This window comes from Quercus suber, unplaced genomic scaffold, assembly GCF_002906115.3.
Source record: "Quercus suber isolate HL8 unplaced genomic scaffold, Cork oak 2.0 scaffold_106, whole genome shotgun sequence".
NCBI classification, from domain to species: Eukaryota; Viridiplantae; Streptophyta; class Magnoliopsida; order Fagales; family Fagaceae; genus Quercus; species Quercus suber.
In genome coordinates this window covers 457,667-481,813 of record NW_027069571.1, presented here as the reverse complement: position 1 = coordinate 481,813, position 24,147 = coordinate 457,667, and the positions used below count along the sequence as shown (strand labels likewise).

Below are 24,147 nucleotides of genomic sequence, written 5' to 3'. Positions count from 1 at the left end.
TTTAGCCATGTTATTGGTCTTATCCACTCATAATATAATACACCATTGGCTCAACTAAACGCTTAAACGAGCTCTCATAAAAAATAAAAATCAATGACGACTGAATGGCAGTCATTGATCCTTTGTGATTTGTGACCATCAAATATTTTTTTTGGCGGTTTGGCCCATCCAAATTTCGCAAAATGATTAATCTTTTATAAATAAATTCAAAAATAAATAAATTTGCCTCAATTATAGCCATATAGTGTATATCAACAAATTAAATCTTGTTTAAACTCACTATTGATATTGTTTTATTTAATAGATTTGGTTTGGATCTGAGTATATTAAACTGGTCACAACGATAATATGTGTTCATCTTTAACTATATATCATTACTATCTTGAATAGTTTAATGCACTGGAATCAAGCTTTGGGTGGATAAGAAAATAAAGGCATAGAAATCAATTTTATTTTTTAGTTTTTTATGTATAATAATTGATCAGAGTCTTTGAGATTTTTGTTTTTGTTTTTATTAGGTCCTGGTCTTTTTTTCTTTTGTGGTTTTTGGCACATAGTCGTAGCTGATATTTATGTCTATTTTTATTACAAACAGCACCTTGTTCAAATGTCTAGTATTCAAAAGTTTGAAATTGTTTTTAATGTGAAAAGTGAAAACAAAAAGAGTTTTGAAAACATAATACTATAAAACAGAAAATGAATATAGCTATATTTATAACATTTTATTAATAAATCTTAAGCGATAAGTTGTTACCGATTCTAATTTGAGCTCATAAGAGCATTAGCATTGGGGAATGCTAATGCCAAATCTAAGGGAAATTTGGAATTTTAAGCCTCAAAATCATCTGCATTAGAGAATGCTAAACAGCATAATTACAAATTTTTTTTGTAATACTGCTATAGTACAATTTTAAACATAGAATTACATTGTAGCAAGTATTGTAAAAAATTAATAATATTTTATTATGTAGAGAGAGGAGAGAGATGGGTGAGAAAATATATAATTTTGAGATATATTATTTTATTATGTAAATATATTATTTTAATGAGTAAGCGAGAGAAGTAGAAGTTTGAGACGTGGAAGTATTGTAAAATGGTATGATATAATGATAAAGTAATTTTTTAGAATGATAAAATAAAATAACATTAAAATTTTCTAATGCTAATGCTCTAACTGACATTCATTTTTTTACTCGTAGGTTGCCAATAATAACTTACCTTATACAATTTATTATAAAATGATTGTGAAAATGTCGTGAATCTGTTAGTGATTCAGTGATACCACCCTCTCTCTCTTCTATATATACGCAGGTACATCTTGCAAGAATAGCAGCATAGAACTAATCAACTAATTAACGAGTAGGTGGTGTTTTCCAAGAGACACAGAAAAGCTCAGGCTGAGAAAGTGGCTCAACTAATGAAAGCCACTCTGTAATCTCTTAACCTCTTCGCCACCTCCCACATTCTTCGCTCTCTCTCACATTGCTACCAACCAAACTCCATTGGGCCATTCACTTTTTGGTCTCTTTTCTCTCATACCTTTACTTTCAGACTTGGGGAAACCTCTAGTCTCGTCTCTTATTTTCCACTTTTGTCTCTGATGGATTAAGGTAACATTATTATACCCTCCATTTCATCACTCTTATGTTCTTGTCTTTTCTTCTTTCTTTTTATTTTGTCATTCAACTTATTGATATTTGTGTAAAGAAGAAACATGAATTTTAAAAATGATTTCTGGGTTTTTTTTCCTTCTTCTGAATTTATGGGTTATGGCTATTGTGTTAAAATTGGTAAAAATTGTATAGAGAATTTACTCAACTAATAAAAGGAAATAATGTAGTTATGATTATGTGTACAAATAAGTTTGTAGAGGAAAAGGTGTCAACATTGACAATGGTGTCTCTTAAGCACTTGCTTTTCTGCTGATTGGTTGAAATAGGAATATGGGAGTGTTAAATGTTCTGCAAGATGGTTTTTGTGGTCCATTTCTATTAGGATATTTAGGCCTACAAAATAAGAAATGAACTTCAGGAATATTGGTTGTGTATTTTGAAGTTTCATTTTTTTATATGTGGTCTTATAAATGCTCTAAGTTGGGTTCAATCATACTTTTTTTTTTGGTACGTACTTAATTTTTTCAGGCATTTTTCATTTATTTTCCTAGTCCTAATCCTAGCTCTTTTTGTATGAAACGAAATGTGGACAGGTGTTCATGGGATCAATCATAAATCCTCATTGTTGAATTTTAAAATTGGTGTAATTTTTTCTAGCATATGATGCCTGTCAAAGATACTAATATTTAACTTACAATTTTTTTTTCTGCAACAGGTATCCAGATCCCATGGATCTTTTTGGTTAGGATCTTGGTTATTTGGGATATATACAAGATATCCCATTTTGATTAAATGGGTATATCCTTTTCTAGCCCACTTGCCGACCTTGATGATTTGGTTAGTAGCTATGAAGCTATACTTGTAAGATCAGTTAGTTCAGTAGTGAGGAACATATTGCGATCAGTCGGTTTCAACATCCGCGTTTCAGATTCCACTAAGTTGAAATCATTTGGTTCAAGAAAGATGATATTGGAAGGATCACTTAGCTTTAAAGGGAGGGAGTTAGAGACTGTGTTCTCATTCAAAACTCCTACTGCAGAAATGGAAAATGATGTGTTTGGAAGATGTGTGAGCTCTAAGACTAGAGATGGTAATGAACAGTTGGCAAAATCAGATAGCTTATCTGAGAAAAATCACCAGACACCATTGTTGGAGCCAAAGAACAATAGAAACAAGGCTGCATTGAAGTTGCAGAAAGTGTACAAGAGTTTCCGAACAAGGAGACGGTTGGCAGATTGTGCAGTTCTTGTGGAACAAAGCTGGTTTGTAGTTTTTATGTGCATTCCTTTACACTCATGCATGCTGTGTAATCTTTCTTTACAAGAATGATTTAATAAAATTGAACTGACCCCATCCATTTCAAATGTTATCTAAAACCAAATGAAATGGTGTTGTTTCCATCTGTCCAAACAATATAAAAGCTTCTTGCAATTCACTTTATAGGTGGAAGTTGCTAGATTTTGCAGAACTGAAGCGAAGCTCTATATCATTCTTTGACATCGGGAAACCAGAGACAGCTGTTTCACGCTGGTCAAGGGCAAGAACTAGAGCTGCTAAGGTAAGTTTTAAACAATCTGGTGCATGGTTAAAAAATATTGATCAGTTATATATGGTTCTAAATTGCTGATTTTTTTTTTTGGCAGGTGGGAAAAGGCTTATGTAAGGTTGGAAATGCTAAGAAACTTGCTTTACAACATTGGCTTGAGGCAGTAAGTCTCAAGCTTAAAGTAAATCTTTGGAAAAAACTACTAGTTTTATTTGTGGCTTGTTTTCAATCTTGTTATTCTCCTAAACAGATTGATCCCCGCCATCGCTATGGCCATAATCTTCAATTTTATTATGTGAAATGGCTCCACTGTGAGAGTAGACAGCCCTTCTTCTACTGGTAGGATTACTTGGGACCAAAAACAAATCCTTCAGATTGACTTTTGCTTTCCAATGAGAATTATTTTCACCCTTGACATTTTAACTTTGAAAAATAACAGGCTCGATGTGGGAGAAGGAAAAGAAGTCAATCATGAGAGATGTCCTCGATCGAAGCTTCAGCAGCAATGCATTAAATATCTTGGTCCAGTGAGCCTCATGTCCCCTTATGGCCCCTAGAAAGTAGAGTTAGAATTATTATTACTGATAAATGCTTCATTTTGCAGGCAGAAAGGCAGGCTTATGAAGTTGTGGTGCAAGATGGGAAACTTGTCTACAAGCAGAGTGGTGAAAACCTTCATACAGAAGGAGGACCCAAAGATGCTAAGTGGATCTTTGTCCTTAGTACATCCAAGACCTTATATGTTGGGCTGAAGAACAAGGGCACATTTCAACATTCAAGTTTCTTGGCAGGTGGAGCCACATTGTCTGCTGGAAGATTAGTAGTGGAAGATGGCATCTTGAAGGTATAAAAGAAAAAATTTGGGGATTTTAAGAACTGGCTTTATTAATTGGTTTCTTTTACTTCATATTAAATTTTTTTGATGTACTAACACGATTTCTGTCAACTCAATTAGGCAGTTTGGCCTCACAGTGGGCATTATCGACCGACAGAAGAAAATTTTCAGGAACTCATGTCATTCCTTAAGGAACACAACGTAGATCTCACTAATGTAAAGGTAGAGCATGCAGACTTTGTTCTCAATAGTTTTTTAAAGTTCGCCCTGTACAATCTTATTTTGGTGGCTAGCAACAACAGATATAAATCCATCTTTCTGCAAATGTTGGAACTGCAAATAGTGGTGACAATTGACATATCATGGAAGATATGCACTTTTATATCTAGCCAAAAACCTTCTGCTTTGTCATTGCACACAGACTTTATTTGCCATAGTTCATATCAGATTTTGATTCACCATGAAGGCAAGTCACTAATGCACCACTCTTTTTATGCAACAGAAAAGCCCAGGTGAAGAAGAAGTAGAAGAAGAAGCCCCTTATAAAAAGGGCAGTGACATTTGCCTTCGGAGCAATTCAACAGAAGCAGTTTTATCTCAGGATACTGAATCAATTAGTGAAAATTTGTCAGCTAAAGAGTGCACTGATTCCAGAGACCAGGATTCTAAAGCTGCAGAACATCCCACACCATTCATGCCAAGATTGTCAGGAGATATATACCCAAAAATGAACAGGCTTAAAATACCAAACCAACATGATGAATTTGACAGTTTTACGAGTGAAAAACTTAGACCAAGTTGCCACACTGACCCTCCAAATTTGTCTTCAGGAGATGGATATGAAACAGCAGAAGAATCACTTTCATCTGAAGAAGATTTCATGGTTCCGAAAATGAACTTGTTTGATGGATATCAAGAAGAAGATGATGAGCAGCCAATTCCAAAAGAAAAAATCCTGCAAAGGATAGATTCACATAAAGGAATGAAGTCATATCAGTTGGGTAAACAATTATCCAGTAAATGGGCAACTGGTGCGGGGCCACGAATTGGTTGCATGAGAGACTATCCTTCTGAGCTTCAGGCCCGGGTTCTGGAGCAATCCAACTTGTCCCCAAAATCTAGAAGTGCTAATGCATCACCCCGGAGCTTTTCTCGCTTCAGCACAATGGATACTACTCCATTTTCTTTGTTTAGAGAGACAACTGCAGGCAGAAGTTCCCTTGCTCCAGAGCAAGTAACACTGTCTCAAACAACTTTATAGATATCACTAAATATAAATATAGATGAAATCACAATCCATAATGGATTTTATTATATAATACTGGGGTAGAGAAGAGGATATAGCACTTACTAAAAAAGAAGAAAAAAGAAGAGGATATAGGGATTTTTTGCATTCTTTTATATGCCACTGTTTTTCACATTTTTGTAGATTATGGTGGGGATGGAATGAGAATTGAAGAGGTTCTGCAGGATGTGCTGCACTTCAATCTTAGAAGAGAAGAGACCCATTTTAATTCTTTATGATGTATGTACTAATCAAAAAAAAAAAAAAATTATGATGTATGTAGGTCCTATATTGAAATCATAAAGCCAAAATCACTGTTAAGATATCAAAGTGTATTTTCCTTTCTGTTGGGTAATAAAATAAGAAAGTGCTTATAGAGTAACATTTTGTATATTACTTTTGAAAAAATTCGCTGAAGTTGATTGCCTAGGAATAGGAAAATGACAGCATATTCAAACGCATTCATACCCACAAGATATGCACATCTGAACTCCAGGAGAGAGCCAGAACTTAGAGTTAGGAGAGACAGCTTTACTGTTGGTTATGTGCAGTGACTTCGACTTTTGACTCAGCTGCTGGCTGTTTATAGGGTCGTATTGTTTGTTTTGGGTAAAATTAGTTGACTAGGCTTAATTTTGTTTAGTTTTACTATTGGTAATTTTGTTGTTGGACTATTTTTTTTTTTTTTTTTGGCTTGTATATTTTGTTTTAGATTTGGTTTTTAAAATAAGAAAAATGCTAGAGCTACAATCTTTTTTACAAATTGTTGTTGTGATGAGTGATTATTGGTAAGTAAAAAATAATGTAAGTGGTAGGTCCAAATGCGAACCAATAAGAATTTGCTAACTTAACAGTTTGTAAAAATGTTGTAGAAAAATTTGTGACTATAACAATATTCTTAAAAGAATTAATTATATTATTAAGGAGGCAAAAGTGTAATTTTATAAAATAAAATTGCTAAAATTAATACGCACATAAATAATAATATATTTAAAAAAAATTTGCCCCCACAACCCCCCCCACCCCCAACCAAAAAAAAAAACCCCGCCAAGTCAAACCATGGCTTTGTCCATGCTGAACTCTATCCAACTTCCAAACATTGGCCCAGTGTGACAATTTTAAATAAAAACTTTTATGAGATTAGGGTTTGGCCTGGTTGTTTTGGGGTATATAATATTTATTTGTAGTTTTAGATTAGGGTTCATTATATGGCCTGCCACTCTTGTAAAAAATGCAACAATTTTGTAAACGTAGGCAAATTATCAAACCACATCTTGTGTCATGTCATTGTTTTCTCTTTGAATAATTTCTTTCTCTTTTTCGTCTCTCACAAGTTCAAGAATTAGGTTAAATTCCTAACATGTATTTCCTAGGGTGTAACATGGCTCAGAATTTGATCGACAGAGGGAAAAAGAAACAAAATAAAAGGAATAAAAAGGGAACCAAAACCCTGTAAAACTAAAACAATTTAGAACATAGGTATAAGAAACTATCCTCCTGAGCCTCAGGTCTAGGTTCTAGAGCAAGCCAACTTGTCCCCAAAATCTAGAAGTGCTAATGCATCGCCATGGGGGAAAACAACTCAAAGGTTCCTACTCCATTTTCTTTGTGTAAATCGTAAAGAGACAAATTGCAGGCAGAGATTCCCCTCCTCTCGAGCAAGTAACACTGCCTCAAACATCAACTACACTCATATATATGGGCCAATTAATGCAAATATGGATAAAACTACAATCCATTATTGAATTTTGTTATATAATACTTGGTAGAAAAGTGGATATAGGGATTCTTTTCTATGCCATTGTTTTCCACATTTTTGTTAGATTATTTATGGTGGAAATGTTGTCAAAAACTTGAACAAAAATCGACATAACAAAAGTGGATAAAGGAAGTTACCAAACTAGATCTCTAGAGTCATTAGCATATATTTGAAAGGGGAAAACATAATGAATAGATTTAAATCCCTCCATGAGATCAAGAGAAGAAGCCACAAACTCTTTCCATGTGAAGAATGGTTTCACACAAAAATAGAAAAAAGGAAGAAAGGTGGAGATGCGGGGTATCGAACCCCGTACCTCTCGCATGCAAAGCGAGCGCTCTACCATGTGAGCTACATCCCCAGCTATGGGACAACTTTGTAGACATAATTTATAACCATTAGTGGAATTTAGTATGAGTATGTAGGTAAGAAATCATTGATTATTTTTTTACTTGATGAAATAATTAGATATATTAATTCTTGTGAGTTGATTACTGGTTATTATGTTTGAACTTTAAGATGAAAAAAAAAAGTCCTAAAAGAATGTTTTTACTTAAATTTTGATATTTATAATCATGTGTGATAAAATGATAGCCATTTAGTTAATATTTTAGTAATCAAATGTTAAATTAAGTTCTATGCAATTATTTTCAAGTTTTCTTCGTGCATTATATAGAAAAATTCGCCCTCATTTAAAAATATAAAAACAATTCACATAATTAACACTATTCTCTTTGCCTTTAAGCTCCAAAATTATGTTCAAGATACTTTTTTTAAAGAGCAATTATGTACTAAACATTGAACCATACAAAATAATGGCAAAGATGGAAATGCAAATTTGTTCTAATGTATAAATAAATTTCATACACCATGTACAATTAAAATGTTTTCACATTCCATTGCTAAGTAACATTATTTGAATTTAATATTGTTATGCATAATGAGTTTTTGAGCTTGTGTGTGGGACATAGTGAATTTAATAAAGTTCTCATATATAGAAAGCAGTAAGTTAGGACTTAGGACTTAGAGCATCTCACAAGAAAGAAGCCATGTAGTCCCCCCCCCCCCCCCCCCTATTTTTAATTTGATAAAAAAATTATTATTTATTTGTTAAATTTGGGGTTTAAAATGCCTATAGGTAGAACTCTCAAGCAAAGAAATGCAAAGAATATTCCAAAATAATTCTTTTCATTGCAATCTTTTTCATTCTTCTCCCTCCTCCCAAATAGAGTGTAAAAGTAAAACAAGATTTCAATTAAAATGGTAAAATCGTGTTTTAAAAACATAACTTTAGTCATGTGAAAGTGTGTAATAAGAAGTACATGACTATCATTACTCATAAAAGAATGGTAACAAGTATGTGGCACCCTCCACCTTCAAGTTACTTAAGTTTCATAATATCTGATCAACCAATCTCGTAGCGTCTTTCAATGAAGTAACCCCAATTCAATTACTTTATGTTACTACTCCATTTTGTTTTAGTGCCAATTTGGGAAACTCCCACTTCATAACACGAACAGTGTTCTCATTTTACACTTAACATAGATGATAGAACTCTTTTAATTTTTTTTTTTTTTTTGGGTGAGCATTTGGGGGCTAAGGTAAGGCTTTGTTGCTGTTGTTGTTGCTGATGACCTAATTTTCCACATTGGCATGTGGGGTGGTAATACTTGTTATATTCTCAGAGAGTAGTGTTATAGCAGTAGTCTTTTACCAGCAAACTGACAAGCATTAATCCAACACTTATCCTCAGAGCAAAAGTATTATTATATAGTTCTATAAAGTGTCGAATTGTCGATTACAACATATGTTACTTTTGCTTGCCAAGCAACGCAGTTAGTTACAGGAAATTTTTTATCATATAATGCACACAACAATATATCATTATCTAAAAGCATTCTCTGATATTTTCAAAAGCTCTCTCTCTTTTTCTAATAAGAGGTCAGGAAAAATAAAGATTAATTTGATAGATGAAAGGATATATAATGTACAAAGCATAGAAGAGATTCCAATTGAATCGATAGAACCTTGCCAATGCTTCCCGCACAATGAAATCAAACTTAAGATCACACACTAAAAACAGAATTGACCTTATAGTTTTATGGGGGAAGAAATTATATAAGTTAATACTCAAGCTGCATTATTGAATTCCGGTTAGTATTACGTGGCTAGCTGGCCTTGCGTCATCTGTTGCATCTCCTGCTCCCTTATCAGCCAAAATAACTGATGTGTGCACATGGCGTATATCCAATCAGAGTTTGTAGAGAGACATTACATTAGCTGTCGATTCCAGAGAGTCCTCTGAATCACCTGATGTTGAAGCATCTCCTTGCCTTGCAATTCTCTCGGCTGCAGCTGCTCCCTTATCAGCTTTGCACATAGGGAATATCCAATTAGAGTTTGCAGAGACAATTTAGAGCTTTTACATCTATCTGATACGAGTTACATGCGATAAGGGCTTAGGATTTGCTTTTGGAGCAGGTTTTGCCACTTGCGGGAGCCCAAAGACATTCCAGAATTTAAGTGTTTCATCTGCTGCTGCAGTTGCCACTGTGCAACCATCTGGGCTTGCAAAAGGTTTATATTAAGGTGAAAACATGTCAATCCATGAAGATAGATAAAAATTTTCATGTTGAGTTCATATAATACCTGAGCCATGAAAAGAACTCTAGAAGCATGACAAGTGAACTCTGCCATCTTCCCCATTGATGGGTATTTCCAAAGAGTAAGCTGGTTCTGAGAAAACCCGTGAGAACTAAGCAGCTCTCCCTTATTCTTGTTCCACAATAAAGCACACACCTGAGAGCCAGTGTCCACAAAATTCAAGCATGCACCAGTATGAGTATTCCAAAACTTTATGCACCTATCATCTCCACCTCCACCAGAAGCTAGCAAATTGCTCTGGAAAGGACACCAAGCAAGAGCTTTCACTGCAGATGTGTGCTCTTCAAGTGAGATGCCATTGATCTGTCCCATATGAATAGGCGATTATCATTGCCTCCACTTGCCAATTTGCTGCCTGAGGGTGACCATTTAAGCCTGCAAACCTCTTGCTCGTGACCTCTATAGGTTTCGACAATATGTGATCTAACTCTTACATCATTGATAATGATCAGACCATCCATTCCTCCAGTGGTAAGGATGTGATTGTTCCATGCCAGTTATCCAACTCTCAATCTATGGCCACCTCTCAAAGTTCTTAGCTCCAGAAAGAACATTTACAGTAGTCAAAAAGTATTAGCAAAAATTTATAAAATAGAATTAAAATAATAAAGAGGGTAAATGAAGAATCAAGGAACCTGTCGATTAGCTGTTGAATCCCACAACTGTACTTCAGAATTGTTCATGCCAATGGCAATGTGCTGGCCATCAGGAGCACAGTTAACACTTGTGACAGGGCCATCTTCATCATCAATAGTGACAAGTTCTGAAGTAGAGCCATTTGAACCATCCCAGGGATAAACTGTATTTCCAAGAGCAATTGTAAGAACATTGCTGCTCCCCCAATCCAGTAAATTGAGATAGTAACCATCCACTATGTCTGGGGCATCTAATTTTATCTCGGAAATCTGCATAATCAAACAAAAGAAAACCAAACAAGATAGGATGTTTTTGATAGATTGAGAAGACGGTTTAGAGGGAGACAAGTTCACGATTGCCATAATCAAGCCGTTCAAGCTTGGTTTCGATTGTTTGATTTTTCCCCACCATGATTGCTTGAATCAAGTTGAAGATGAGCTCATGAGAGAAGATGAAGATGAAGACAACGGAAATGATAGTTATTTCTTTATTGAGATGACAAAGGTGAAGGCATAAATTTCCACCCAAGGTTGAGAGCTTTGTTTTTGCTATGAGGTTTCAATATTTGTGTGTGATCACGTTTACTTTGTTTTTATTCATCTATTTATTTGAAGTAACCTTCCTCATTATCTTAAACCTCTTACTTTGTTCTACTTCTAATAAGATTTTGAGCTTGATACTCACCTCTTTGTTAGTGAGACTTACTAAAATGATAGCCAAATACTCGAACATTCCATTAAGGGTAGGAAAGGGAATAGTTGGGATGAGAGAGAGGAATTGAGGCTTTAATGGTTTGGAAATTAAGGTACAAGAGAAGGAAGGTGATTAAGGGATTTATTACATTTGTTGGTTTAAAGCATTCACACAATTTTAACTAAATTAACATAGAAAACTCCACTTTTGTTATATTAACATATAAACACCTAAACTAGCTTTAATCTTTATCTCTACTAAATTCTAATAATAATTTTCTCTCTTTTTCTCTACTTCAATTCTCTACCCATTTCAGCCAAAAGACATAGACACTGTCATCACACAAACCTCCCAAACTACCATTCGCACCGTCGCTTCAAACCACTAGATGGTTCTTAAAAATAGAGTTGTTGGCCAAAAAGACAAAGCCGTTGCCATTTGCAATTACCAAAAACATAAACAAACAAATAACATAGATCAAACCCATAAATTATATTTGGCCATGAAGGTCTGATTAAGGAAGTTAATAAAAGTACTAAATCATCAAATACAATTAGTAATTATCCTACCAGTCAGTCCACCAATACCAAAACACATTCAAATAATACCATTCTATATAACAAACTTACCGGTGAAAATAGGCAATTCTAGCTAGTAGATCAGTATCGAACCGATATCTCATCTATGTTTTTCTATCTTCTTTTTTTTTAGGTTTTTTTTTTTTTTTTTTTTTTTAAATTTTTTTAAATTTTTTTTTAAATTTTTAATTTTTTTAATAATATATATAAAAAATTTATTGTTTTGTCCACTCAATGTGAGTGCTATCAAATAAACGAGAAGGAAACTAAATGTTGAATTCAACTTTTCAAGCTTTTGTTGTTTAGTGTGAATGATGTAAATAAATTAGAAGAAATTGATTCAACTTTTCAAATTTTGTCATTTAGTGTGAGTATCTCCACCTAACATCACATTGATATATCAAATCAAGTCGCCTTATGGATATATCAGGTCATGTGATCAATGGTCTTATTAATATATCAAGTCATGTGGTCACATGGCCTTCTTATTATTATTGGTTAGGCCTGATGTCATTTTAAAAACTTTTAAATTTTAACAAATTATTGAAACTTTGCCTATAAGCTTATGCTTTCATATATCTTCCTAAAATTGTGTCAAGATATTTGTAAGACCTCTCTTGAGGTAAAATTGGAATTTTACTATCCCTTGAATATGGGGCTCGAGTTAGTCACCCTATGCCTCATAGAGAGTCCAAATAGGAGTGAGTGAAGGACAACATCATCTATCACCCAATCATTGTAAATGTTTTATTTTTTTTAATTTAGATTATTTATTTAGGAAATTAGACTTTCATGAGTTCATCACATATTTCAAGTATTATTTAATATAAATTGTTTTTTTTTGGTTAAGTATTTAATATAAATTCACAAGCAGCAAATCATTGTAAATGCTTTATTTTTTATTTTATTCTTTTTATTGTGGGTATGGCACACCTATGTCACTCACTCCATGGACCAAAATAAGAAAAAGGCCAAAATGGAGGGCAAAATCGAGAAAAAGGTTAAGAAACGAGGGACAAAGCAGGCACATCACATTTAAAATTGAAAATGTAACGGTAACTTTCCAAAACATCTTTTCGTTCTTTCTTCCCCACGTTTACTTTAAACACAAGTCCCAAACGGTCCAAACCCCACAAAGGAAACAGAAAGCAAAAAAAAAAAAAAAAAAGGCAAAAAAGATCACAACAGTTTATGTAGAGAGTATCTTATATAGAAGATTCAGAACAAGATCTCTCTTAGATATGTCTATGTCCAAAGAAGAAGAAGAAGAGACAGAGAGGCTTGTTATGGGCACTACAAAAGTGGTGTACTACTTAGAACCATTGATGTCAAACGAGCTTCTCTGCAAATTCCCTGACAAGTCATCGGCTTTCGACTTCGACTACACGCAGAGCTCAATATGGTCCCCTTTGGTCCCTCGGGCTTACAGTGCCATGGACTTGGATTCTGATTTTGAAGATTTGGATTTCATGACACCCACAAATAGAAAGATCTCATCTGGTGGTGGTGCTATGGTGTTGAGCAACAAAACCAAGTTGAAGAAAGTCACTTACAACATCAAGAAGAAGCTCAACATCAATCTTAATCTTAATGTTCTGAAGATGAAGCACATGCACAAGAACAAAACCAAGGCATCTGAGTTCTCCCCAACTCCTCTAAAGCCCACTTTTACTTGTTTCCCACACACCACAAAGGTATTTCTATTCCTATTTCTTTCTAGAGAATTTCTATTATTTTATTTTCTTTATTTCTATATTTTTTTTAATCCGAAATTTTGAGATAGTTAACCTGAAATTAATAAGCCCTTTTGAGAGAGAAAAAAAATTGTAGGAAAACTTTGTCTCTATTGAGTGCAATTTACTTTTGGTTCATCATCTGATTTAAAAAAAATCAAAAAATCAAAAAAGCTTTTTTCTTATTATATTTTACACTGTTCATTACAGGCTTGGACTAAGGCGTTGAAAGCTGCCTCTAAACATTTCAAGAAAAAGAAGAAGAAAGATCCCACGGCCCATGTGAAGCTCTCCAACAATTTGAGAGATGGGAATACTTCAAGATGATTATTCAATTGGAAATTTCTCTCTGTTTTTCTTTTTAGTCAATTCATTCAAATCTGTATTGCCCTTGCAGCAAGCAGGTACACCGTACAATACTATCATGTTATTCAAAAAGTGTAAAACTTTTATTAATTCTTGTAATGCATAATATTTCAAGGCCTTTTTATTCCTATTATGAAATCAATTGCTCAATTTAATCTTTTTATGGTGGAGGATAGGGTGGCAGTTTGGCACCAATATACGTGACAATGTCATAGATGCCTTTCGCCGTGTAAATTATTGAAAGAATTTAATTTTACTAGAGTTTTACTGTGTATAGAAGAAATCCTTTTCTATGCTCGAATGAAATTAAATTAAATTCTTGTAGTTGGAGAGGAGAATGGAAACTAAATAAAGAGATTGAAATAGTAACGGCTAGTTGGGGTTGCGTGGGATGAAAGTATTCCTCTGAGTCGGTGATCACAAAACAGAGAGTGAGAGTCTCTCCGTCTCCGTGTGTGAGTCGAAGAGTGATGTGTATATATATATATATATATATATCCCACTTAGGAAAGAAAAAACTAAACGCAAAAATACTTTCTCTTGAAGATCTCAGTACCAAAAAAAATACTCTTTCTTGAAGATTTCAGTAGTCATGGCTATGGGTTAGATGCAAGAACTCGTGTGGCTATGGGTTTAGATGCTAACCCTCGTATGGGTTTGAAGAGGACTCTCTCTTCTGCTTCTGCTTCTGCTTCTGGGTTTCCTTCAAAGCAGCAAGATGATGGCGACAAGAAGGAAGTGATCTCAACGTTGTCTTCTGGTGCCAGTAATAGTGCCGGCAACGAGACGGAAGCGATCTCAACGTTGTCTTCTGCTGCCAGTAATAGTGCCGAGAATGGTGAAAAGAAAGAGAGGATTGTGGTCAAGATTAATTTGGCTGCATGGCGGAAAAGGAAAGCGGAAAAGGAGGAAGAGGAGAAGAGGAAATCATTGGAGTTGCAACTTGAAGCGTCAAAAAGAAAGCTACAACTTGGATACCAACAAGTTCAAAAGGCCAAAAGAAAGATTCAATTGGTGGATTTGAGAGACATCCCTAAGCCTGAGCCAGAGATTAATCCTTCCAAGAAATCCAAGTTCCATCACCGTCATTGAAGATCTACATGTTGATGATGATTCTTTTTGTATATGATTTTTGAATTCTTTGTACTTACTACTTAGTTCATGAAGTAATGAAAGATGATAATTTTACAATTTTAATTTGTTACGTTTGAATGTATATCATTTGTTAGTATTGAATGCAAGTCTATCCGACTCTGAGTCGGAGTGAACTCTTTTCCTTTTTATTTGAATGTATTTATTTCTCACACGTGAGAACCTTTTTTTATTCTTTTTATCTTTCATGGGAGATGTGGTTTCTTATTGTAAAGGAGAATGGAAAGCAATTCAAGAAAAGTCTTTCTCTAAGTCTGAGAATGAAGGTTTTATGATTCAAAAGATCCAATCCCTGAATTTTTTTTTCTTACTCCCCATTTTACCCTCACTTTTACATTTATTACTCCTGCGTCCCCACACCTTTTTTTTTTTTTTTTTTTAGGATTTTACTAATGTGTGCCCTGTTAATTTTTATTTTTGAATTTTTTTTTTTTGAAAATTGAAAAAGTATTGACAGCATTTGCAATTCTAAAAAAAAAAAGTTTTCAAAAATGGAAAGTTTAATGTGTATTAACCAGATCTTTTTTTAATACAAATATTAATTTTATTTATTTTTACTTCAATTACAATACACGAGAGAGAGAGAGAGAGAGAGAGAGAGAGAGAGAGAGAGAGAGAGAGAGAGAGAGAGAGAGAGAGAGAGAGAGAGAGAGAGGCGAAAACAGAATGTAGGGTTGGTGTTGGCGGGAATGGGGGATGATGGGTTTCAAAATTATTGTTTGGTGGTGATGGTGAAGTATGTCAATTTGGTAATAGCAACGGGCAATGTGGTTTCAGATGCCAATTTGGTACTGTGTGTGGAGGAGAAATTCAATCCAAGTCCAAGGTTCCCCAATATTTGATTTTTTTTTTTTAATATATAATATTATTGATTGTGCTTTCTGTTGTGATGGAGCATTTTTAGCTCTTCATGTTAAGTTTAGATACTTGGTTTCTTCTTTGGCTTTGTGGGATTGTTTATACCCAATCAGTTTGTTTGGCTTGTTTACAGATGTCAAAATTATGTCCTAATGGGGGTTTATGTGGGTTCTGTTTGGAGAGATTAATATTCCTTTTTTGTCAAGGTGTGGAATTTGGAACTCAGCTTTTTATAACTTGGAAATCACTTGCTTTACGAATTGGCTTTTGTTTTGGTTGGCTGATATTGTGGTTGTATTTTTTTTTTTTTTGCCAATAAGCTATAATTTTAAAAAGGAATAATTACATAAACCCACCTGGGGTATGATCCGTTTTCACTTTGCCTACCCGTGGTTCAAAACTTATCACTTTACCCACCTGAACTTCAATTCGTTAGCCATCCGTTACCCACCTCACCCTCAAACGTTAGAAAAACACCATTTTACTAAAAATCAGACATAACACAGATCAAAAACAGGAACCATTGAATCTTTTCCTTATGAACACAACAACACAACATTTGTAAATATATTTCAAAATTTTTAGTTACACATCCAAAACCAATTAAATCCTCTGAATCCAGACCAAAAATCCCTTTCATTTTTCAAACCACTAGCAAGCCAAAATCAAATAAAACCATCTAACCATTGGTAGCGGACATGGCAGTGGAGTTGGTGGAAGCGGGGAAAATAGAGGCAGGAACGACGGAGGAGACAGAGGCAGGGACAGGGTGGGGGCGACCCCGAAAGTGGAGGAAGAGAAACGAACACGGAACCCGCTTTCAAAAGTTCTAAGATAACTGAGATGTCCCTTATGCTCACTGCCCAGACAACTGCTGCTCTCATTGGCTTCCATCTAACCACTCCATCTTCCTCTTCTAAGGCTCTGCTGGTTGTTTTGTTAATTGATCAGTTGGTGGCTTGCCTTTGTGGCTTAACTAGCATATTGCTTAGTTCAAATAAACCTGAAGATTCAAAGGCTGCCAAGATTTTCGCAGATATTGGATTTATTTGTACTGCGTTGGGTTTCATACTAATGGTAGCTATGTTGGTGCCATGGTATCTTGTTTTGATTGCCGTACTTCTTTTTGGTGTTATCTGCTTTATCTTCCTTCTGCACAAGTTTGTTTTTGTTCTTATCGGGTTTAAAGCCTTGTGGAACGAATTGAAAACCCGTGCGCAACAGAGGTATGAAATTACCTAAAAAATGCACGCAATCTATAAAGAATTGCATCGGGATGCTATTTGAGAGTGGGAGTTGAAAATTTTTCTGATTCAATAATGGAAATTCAAAGTAAATTTGAACTCTCAATTCAGTGACCTTTTGTTCTTGGGGTCTTTGTTTTTTGCTTCTCTTATATGTATCAGAAGATGGCAGAGGTGGTCTTATATGAGAGGGATTTTTGGTCTGGATTCAGAGGATTTAATTGGTTTTGGATGTGTAACTGAAAATTTTGAAATATATTTACAAATATTGTGTTCTTGTGTTCATGAGGAAAAGATTCAATGGTTTCTATTTTTGATCCGTGTTATGTCTGATTTTTAGTAAAATGGTGTTTTTCTAACGTCTAAGGGTGAGGTGAGTAACGGATGGGTAACGGATTGAAGTTCAGGTGGGCAAAGTGATAAGTTTTGAACCACGGGTAAACAAAGTGAAAACGGGCCATACCTCAGGTGGGTTTACTGTAATTATCCCTTTTAAAAATGTTTGAAGGAAGTGAGAGCATAAGCCCACTCAAGCGAGAATATAAGGCCGCTCAAGCGAGCATGTCAAATACTGCTACATATTTTCTTCAGCGTGCAGAGCAAACCGTGCACAATCTTACATGCATGACTTGCCCAGCCAATAAGTCTAGAAAGCATTCAGCCATTTGTTCTTGCTTCTTTGAACCACAAAGAGAGCCCACTTGAGCCAAAAAAGATATGTCCTCTCTCTTTTGATTTATTTTGTTCAGGATCTTTTCCCTTGCTTTTGCATCCCCATGTTGTAATCAAGATCATCAAGAATCCATGCCTTGTCCTTCATGGAAAAATATATTTTATTTGCCCAATCATCTTTTGATTCGAAAAGAGTGTTTGAAAGATTGAAACCACATAGCTAACTTTCCAGTGAAGTTCACTGTTCCAAACTTCCAGGGAGGTTCCTTGGAGTGCTAGAGGGTTTTGATTTATGCGGACGAGGAATTTGTGGGGGAAATCACTATAGAAGGATTCCAGAGGTATACTGCTGTAGGAAAGCAAGTGGAGCTTTTGCTGAGGCTGCAAAGAGGGTCTAGGGTACAAAAGTTTTGAGTTGTGACTATTTGTAATTGTTCCTTTAATAGTGAATTTTCTATGGCTTTGTTTATGTCCTCGGAGTAGTTTTCCATTGAAGAGGTTCTCCTTTGGTTTTCTACTTCGTTATTATTTATTTCTTTAACTGATTTGGTTTATCATGACTGTGGTAGAATATAATGTGTGGGTTGGTTTAACCGATGTGTTTGTCCTTTATATCTGATAATTCTGCAGTGTTAATCACGTACGGGTCTAAATTTAGTTTTTCAAGTGGAGACTGTTATATTGTAATTCTGAATTAACGTAATGAAATGGCATAACTTTCTCTAATTATAAGGCATTCATAGTATTAAATAAACATATTCTTCCATGCTTCCCTTCAAATTCTTAATAGCCTTTTCTAGCCCACTTGCCGACCTTGATGATTTGTTTAGTAGCTATGAAGCTATACTTGTAAGATCAGTTAGTTCAGTAGTGAGGAACATATTGCGATCAGTCGGTTTCAACATCCGCGATTCAGATTCCACTAAGTTGAAATCATATGGTTCAAGAAAGATGATATTGGAAGGATCGCTTAGCTTTAAAGGGAGGGAGTTAGAGACTGTGTTCTCATTCAAAACTCCTACTGCAGAAATGGAAAATGATGTGTTTGGAAGATGTGTGAGCTCTAAGACTAGAGATGTTGATGACCAATTGGCAAAATCAGATAACATATCTGAGAAAAATCACCAGTCACCATTGTTGGAGCCAAAGAACAATAGAAACAAGGCTGCATTGAATTTGCAGAAAGTGTACAAGAGTTTCCGAACAAAGAGGCGGCTGGCAGATTGTGCAGTTCTTGTGGAACAAAGCTGCTTTGTATAAGTTTTTATGCGCATTCCTTTACACTCATGCATGCTGTGTAATCTTTCTTTACAAGAATGATTTTATAAAAGTGAACTAACCCCTTCCATTTCAAATGTTAACTAAAACAAAATGAAATGGTGTTGTTTCCATCTGTCCAAACAATATAAAAGCTTCTTGCAATTCACTTTATAGGTGGAAATTGCTAGATTTTGCAGAACTGAAGCGAAGCTCTATATCATTCTTTGACATCGGTAAACCAGAGATAGCTGTTTCACGCTGGTCAAGAGCAAGAACTAGAGCTGCTAAGGTAAGTTTTAAACAATTTGGTGCATGGTTAAAAAATATTGATCAGTTATATATGGTTCTAAACTGCTGATTTTTTTTGGCAGGTGGGAAAAGGCTTATGTAAGGTTGGAAATGCTAAGAAACCTGCTTTACAACATTGGCTTGAGGCAGTAAGTCTCATGCTTAAAGTAAATCTTTGGACAAAACTACTAGTTTTATTTGTGGCCTGTTTTCAAATTTGTTAATCTCCTAAACAGCCCCGCCATCGCTATGGTCATAATCTTCAATTTTATTATGTGAAATGGCTCCACTGTGAGAGTAAACAGCCCTTCTTCTACTGGTAGGATTAATTCTTACCGAAAGCAAATCCTTCAGATTGACTTTTGCTTTCCAATGAGATTTATTTTCAGCCTTGACATTTGAATTTTGAAAATAACAGGCTCAACGTGGGAGAAGGAAAAGAAGTCAATCATGAGAGATGTCCTCCTTCGAAGCTTCGGCAGCAATGCATTAAATATTTTGGTCCGGTGAGCCTCATGTCCCCTTATGGTCCCTAGAAAGTAGAGTTAGAATTTGTATTACTGATAAATGCTTCATTTTGCAGGCAGAAAGGAAGGCTTATGAAGTTGTGGTGCAAGATGGGAAACTTGTCTACAAGCAGAGTGGTGAAGACCTTCATACAGAAGGAGGACCCAAAGATGCTAAGTGGATCTTTGTCCTTAGTACATCCAAGACCTTATACGTTGGGCTGAAGAACAAGGGCACATTTCAACATTCAAGTTTCTTGGCAGGTGGAGCCACATTGTCTGTTGGAAGATTAGTAGCGGAAGATGGCATCTTGAAGGTATAAAAGAGAAAATTTGGGGATTTTAAGAAATGGCTTTATTAATTGGTTTCTTTTACTTCATATGAAATTTTTTTGATGTACTAACACGATTTCTGTCAACTCAATTAGACAGTTTCGCCTCACAGTGGGCATTATCGACCGACAGAAGAAAATTTTCGGCAACTCATGTCGTTCCTTAAGGAACACAACGTAGATCTCACTAATGTAAAGGTAGAGCATGCAAACTTTGTTCTCATAGTTTTTTAAAGTTCACCCTGTACAATCTCATTTTTGTGGCTGGCCACAACAGATATAAATCCATCTTTCTGCAAATATTGGAAATGAAAATAGTGATGACAATTGACATATCATGGAAGATATGCAGTTTTATGTCTAGCCAAAAACCTTCTGCTTTGTCATTGCACACATGGACTTTATTTGCCTTTGTTCATATCGGATTGATTCACCATGAAGGCAAGTCACTAATGCACCACTCTTTTTATGCAACAGAAATGCCCAGGTGAAGAAGTACAAGAAGAAGCCCTTAATAAAAATGGCAGCGACATTTGCCTTTGGAGCAATCCAACAGAAGCAGTTTTATCTCAGGATACTGAATTAGCGAGTGAAAATTTGTCAGCTCAAGAGTGCACTGATTCCAGAGACCAGGATTCTAAGGGGCCATTTGGTAGAGGAGTTTAATAACATGTTTTCAGTTTTTAGACAACATTATACACATTTCCACACACTTTTTCACCCACATGTATTTTTTAAAAATACAAATGTTACTAGAACAACGTTACCAATCAACCCCTAATGCTGCAGAACATCCCACACCATCCATGCCAAGATTGTTAGGAGAATTATACCCAAAAATGACCAGACTTAAAATACCAAACCAACATGATGAATTTGACAGTTTTAAGAGGGTAAAAATTAGACCAAGTTGCCACACTGACCCTCCAAATTTGTCTTCAGCAAATGGATATGAAACAGCAGAAGAATCGCTTGCATCTGAGGAAGATTTCATGGTTCCAAAAATGAACTTATTTGATGGATATAAAGAAGAAAATGATGAGCAGCCATTTCCAAAAGAAAAAAAAATCCTGCAAAGGGTAGATTCACATAAAGGAATGAAGTCATATCAGTGGGCTAAACAATTATCCAGTAAATAGACAACTGGTGCGGGGCCACGAATTGTTTGCATGAGAGACTATCCTTCTGAGCTTCAGTCCTGGGTTCTGGAGCAATCCAACTTGTCCCCAAAATCAAGAAGTGCTAATGCATCACCCTGGAGCTTTTCTCGCTTCAGCGCAATGGATACTACTCCATTTTCTTTGTCTAGAGAGACAACTGCAGGCAGAAGTTCCCTTGCTCCAGAACAAGAAACACTGTCTCAATCAACTTTATAGATATCACTAAATATAAATATAGATGAAATCACAATCCATAATGGATTTTATTATATAATACTGGGGTAGAGAAGAGGATATAGTACTTATTAAAAAAAGAAAAAAGAAGAGGATATAGGGATTCTTTTGCATTCTTTTCAATGCCATTGTTTTCCATAGTTTTTGTAGATTATGGTGGGAATGGAATGAGAAGTGAAGAGGTTCTGCAGGATGTGCTGCCCTTCAAGCTTAGAAGGGAAGATACCCATTTTAATTCTTTATGATGTATGCACTCATAAAAAAAAAAAAAACATAAATTATGATGTATGTAGGTCCTATATTGAAATCATAAAGCCAAAATCGTTGTTAAGATATCCAAGTGTATTTTCTTTTCTATTGGGTAATAAAATAAGAAAGTGTTTATAGAGAAACATTTGAAAAAATTCGCCGAAGTTGATTGCCAGTTGCTTAGGAATAGGAAAATGACAGCATATTCAAGTGCATTTATACCCACAAGATATAATGCACATCTGAACTCTATCGAAATTCTAAACACTGGCCCATCATTATCTTACTGCCTCCATTATACACAAAGGGAACTTCTTGTGTTAGGTTATGTGGAGTCTAATCTGTGTTTGATATGGTTTGTGACCCGACCTGGCCTATAAGTATCACAATTTCAAATAACAAATTTTATGAGGCATTAGTCCATAAAAAATTTGACTCCATTTTTGGCCCGGTTGTTTTGGGGTATATAATATTTACGTGTAGTTTTAGATTAGGGTTCACTATATGGCCGGCCACTCTTACAAAAAATGCAGCAATGCTGTGAATGTAGACAAGTTATCAAACCACATCTTGTGTCATGTGATTGTTTTCTCTTTGAATAATTTCTTTCCCTTTTTCGGTCTCTCACATGTTCAGGAATTAGGTTAAATTCCTAACATGTTTTCCCTAGGGTGTACATGGCTCAGAATTTGATCGACAGAGGGAAAATGAAACATAAAAGCAGAACCAAAACCTCGTGAAACTTAAATAATTTAGAACATAGGTCTAAGAGACTATCTAGAGCAAGCCAACTTTTCCCCAAAATCAAGAAGCGCTAATGCCTCGCCCTGGGGCTTTTCCCTCTTCAGCTCAAAGGTTCCTATTCCATTTTCTTTGTGTAAAGTGTAAACTGTAAAGAGACAAACTGCAGGCAGATTTTCCATTGCTCCGGGGCAAGTAATACTGCCTCAAACAACAACTACACTCTTACATATGATATTTCCACATAACAAAATTGGATAAAAGAAGTTACCAAACTCGATCTCTAGAATCATTAGCATATATTTGAAAGGGCAAAACACAATGAATAGATTTAAATCCCTCCATGAGATTGAGAGAAGAAGCCACAAGTTCTTTCCATGTGAAGAATGGTCATGCGTGTGTGTAGTAGTCATTTAAATTGGTTTCACACAAAAATAGAAAAGAGAAGAAAGATGGAGATGTGGGGGTATGGTATCGAATCCCGTACCTCTCGCATGCAAAACGAGTGCTCTACCATGTGAGATACATTCCCAGCTATGGGACAACTTTATAGACATTATTTTTAACCATTAGTGGAATTTAGTACGCGATTTTGTTTTTTTTTTACTTGATGAAATAGTTAGATATATTAATTCTCTTTGCCTTTAAGCTCCAAAATTATGTTTAAGATACCTTTTTTAAAGAACAATAATGTGCTAAATATTGAACCATACAAAATAATGAAAAAGATGGAAATGCAAATTTGTTCTAATGTATAAATAAATTTCATACACCATGTATAATTAAAATGTTTTCACATTCCATTGCTAATTAACATTATTTGAATTTAATATTGTTATGCATAATGAGTTTTTGAGCTTGTGTGTGGGACAATGAATTTAACACTCTAAAGTTCTCATATATAGAAAGCAACGAGTTCGTACTTAGGATTTAGAGCACATCTCACAAGAAACAAGCCATGTATTTTTATTTTTTTTGCCACTATTTTTAATTTGATAAAAAAAAATTATTATTTATTTGTTAAATTTGGGGTTTAAAATGCCTATAGGTAGAACTCTCAAACTAGGAAATGCAAGGAATATTCCAAAATAACTCTTTTTGCTACTCTATCTTTTATGTCAAAAAAAAAAAAAAAAAAAAAAACTCTTTTTATTACAATGACACTCAAGTAAAAAAAAAAAAAAAAAAAAAAAACTCTTTTTATTACAATGACACTCAATAACCGTACCCTTTAATGTATCCTCTTTTCCCTTTTTTTTTTTTTTCAACAATATTATGGATGCAATGATTCTCATGCTCAATTTCACAACTTATTACTTTTTATGATTATGAGTGATTGACAAAAAGTTATGAACCTATTGTCTATATATATAGAAAATAATCTACTACATAACCAAAATCGCACAAATCAATAGGTCATGAAATTGTATGTCCAATTATGCATATCTTTAAAATTATTCTATCCCTTTCCTTTTTATAGATATTAAATTACCATTTTAATTAATTAAAAAAGAAAAGTGAGGAACATTTATAGCACATGATTTTGGGAAAATTGAAAAGAAAATAGGGAAGGGCTGATAATGTAAAAGAAAAATGCCAGGACCAACAAATTGTCACAGTTCGTGTCCAACAAATTTTCGTAATATCCAGGGCATAGCGGTGATTTTATTTTATTTTATATTTTATTTTTTTGTGGGGTGTTGGGCTTTTTCTACTGAATGAAAATGTTTGTTGGACAGAAAA

General features: G+C 34.8%; 2 protein-coding genes, 1 non-coding gene and 2 pseudogenes across 5 annotated transcripts; 3 read left to right on the top strand and 2 right to left on the bottom strand.

Annotated features, from left to right (window-relative positions):
- The first annotated feature begins 1,334 nt into the window (after positions 1-1,334).
- Positions 1,335-5,466, top strand: LOC112014173 (IQ domain-containing protein IQM6). Of its 3 annotated transcripts, none has more exons than XM_065775180.1 (9): positions 1,335-1,610; positions 2,329-2,875; positions 3,057-3,171; positions 3,257-3,277; positions 3,410-3,498; positions 3,599-3,686; positions 3,764-4,003; positions 4,115-4,216; positions 4,497-5,466. In XM_065775180.1, the coding sequence occupies exons 2-9, from the start codon at positions 2,406-2,408 to the stop codon at positions 5,253-5,255; spliced, it is 1,884 nt and encodes a 627-aa protein (XP_065631252.1). In that variant the 5' UTR covers positions 1,335-1,610; positions 2,329-2,405; the 3' UTR covers positions 5,256-5,466. The 3 variants fall into 3 exon arrangements, with proteins under 3 accessions (XP_065631252.1, XP_023902326.1, XP_023902325.1); XM_024046558.2 differs by having other exon boundaries at positions 3,257-3,322; XM_024046557.2 differs by having other exon boundaries at positions 3,257-3,498.
- A 1,860-nt stretch (positions 5,467-7,326) lies between these two features.
- TRNAA-UGC (transfer RNA alanine (anticodon UGC)) lies at positions 7,327-7,399 on the bottom strand. Its single transcript has one exon. It is a non-coding gene; the product is annotated as a tRNA-Ala (tRNA).
- A 1,713-nt stretch (positions 7,400-9,112) lies between these two features.
- Positions 9,113-10,525, bottom strand: LOC136068260 (cell division cycle 20.2, cofactor of APC complex-like; annotated as a pseudogene).
- A 2,224-nt stretch (positions 10,526-12,749) lies between these two features.
- On the top strand, positions 12,750-13,846 carry LOC136060993 (uncharacterized). Its single transcript, XM_065775181.1, has 2 exons — positions 12,750-13,303; positions 13,553-13,846. Exons 1-2 carry the CDS (start codon positions 12,851-12,853, stop codon positions 13,667-13,669), a joined length of 570 nt encoding a protein of 189 aa, XP_065631253.1. The 5' UTR covers positions 12,750-12,850; the 3' UTR covers positions 13,670-13,846.
- Positions 13,847-16,561: 2,715 nt separating this feature from the next.
- On the top strand, positions 16,562-21,396 carry LOC112014180 (IQ domain-containing protein IQM6-like; annotated as a pseudogene).
- The last annotated feature ends 2,751 nt before the right edge of the window (positions 21,397-24,147 follow it).

Bases quoted from the DNA above. Each gene is read 5' to 3' on its own strand.
- LOC112014173 (XM_024046557.2), top strand. From the start codon at position 2,406: ATGGGTATATCCTTTTCTAGCCCACTTGCCGACCTTGATGATTTGGTT. The intron at 3,687-3,763 runs GTGAGCCTCATG...TTCATTTTGCAG, and splicing joins GCATTAAATATCTTGGTCCA to GCAGAAAGGCAGGCTTATGA. The intron at 4,004-4,114 runs GTATAAAAGAAA...CAACTCAATTAG, and splicing joins TGGAAGATGGCATCTTGAAG to GCAGTTTGGCCTCACAGTGG.
- LOC136060993 (XM_065775181.1), top strand. From the start codon at position 12,851: ATGTCTATGTCCAAAGAAGAAGAAGAAGAGACAGAGAGGCTTGTTATG. The intron at 13,304-13,552 runs GTATTTCTATTC...TGTTCATTACAG, and splicing joins GTTTCCCACACACCACAAAG to GCTTGGACTAAGGCGTTGAA.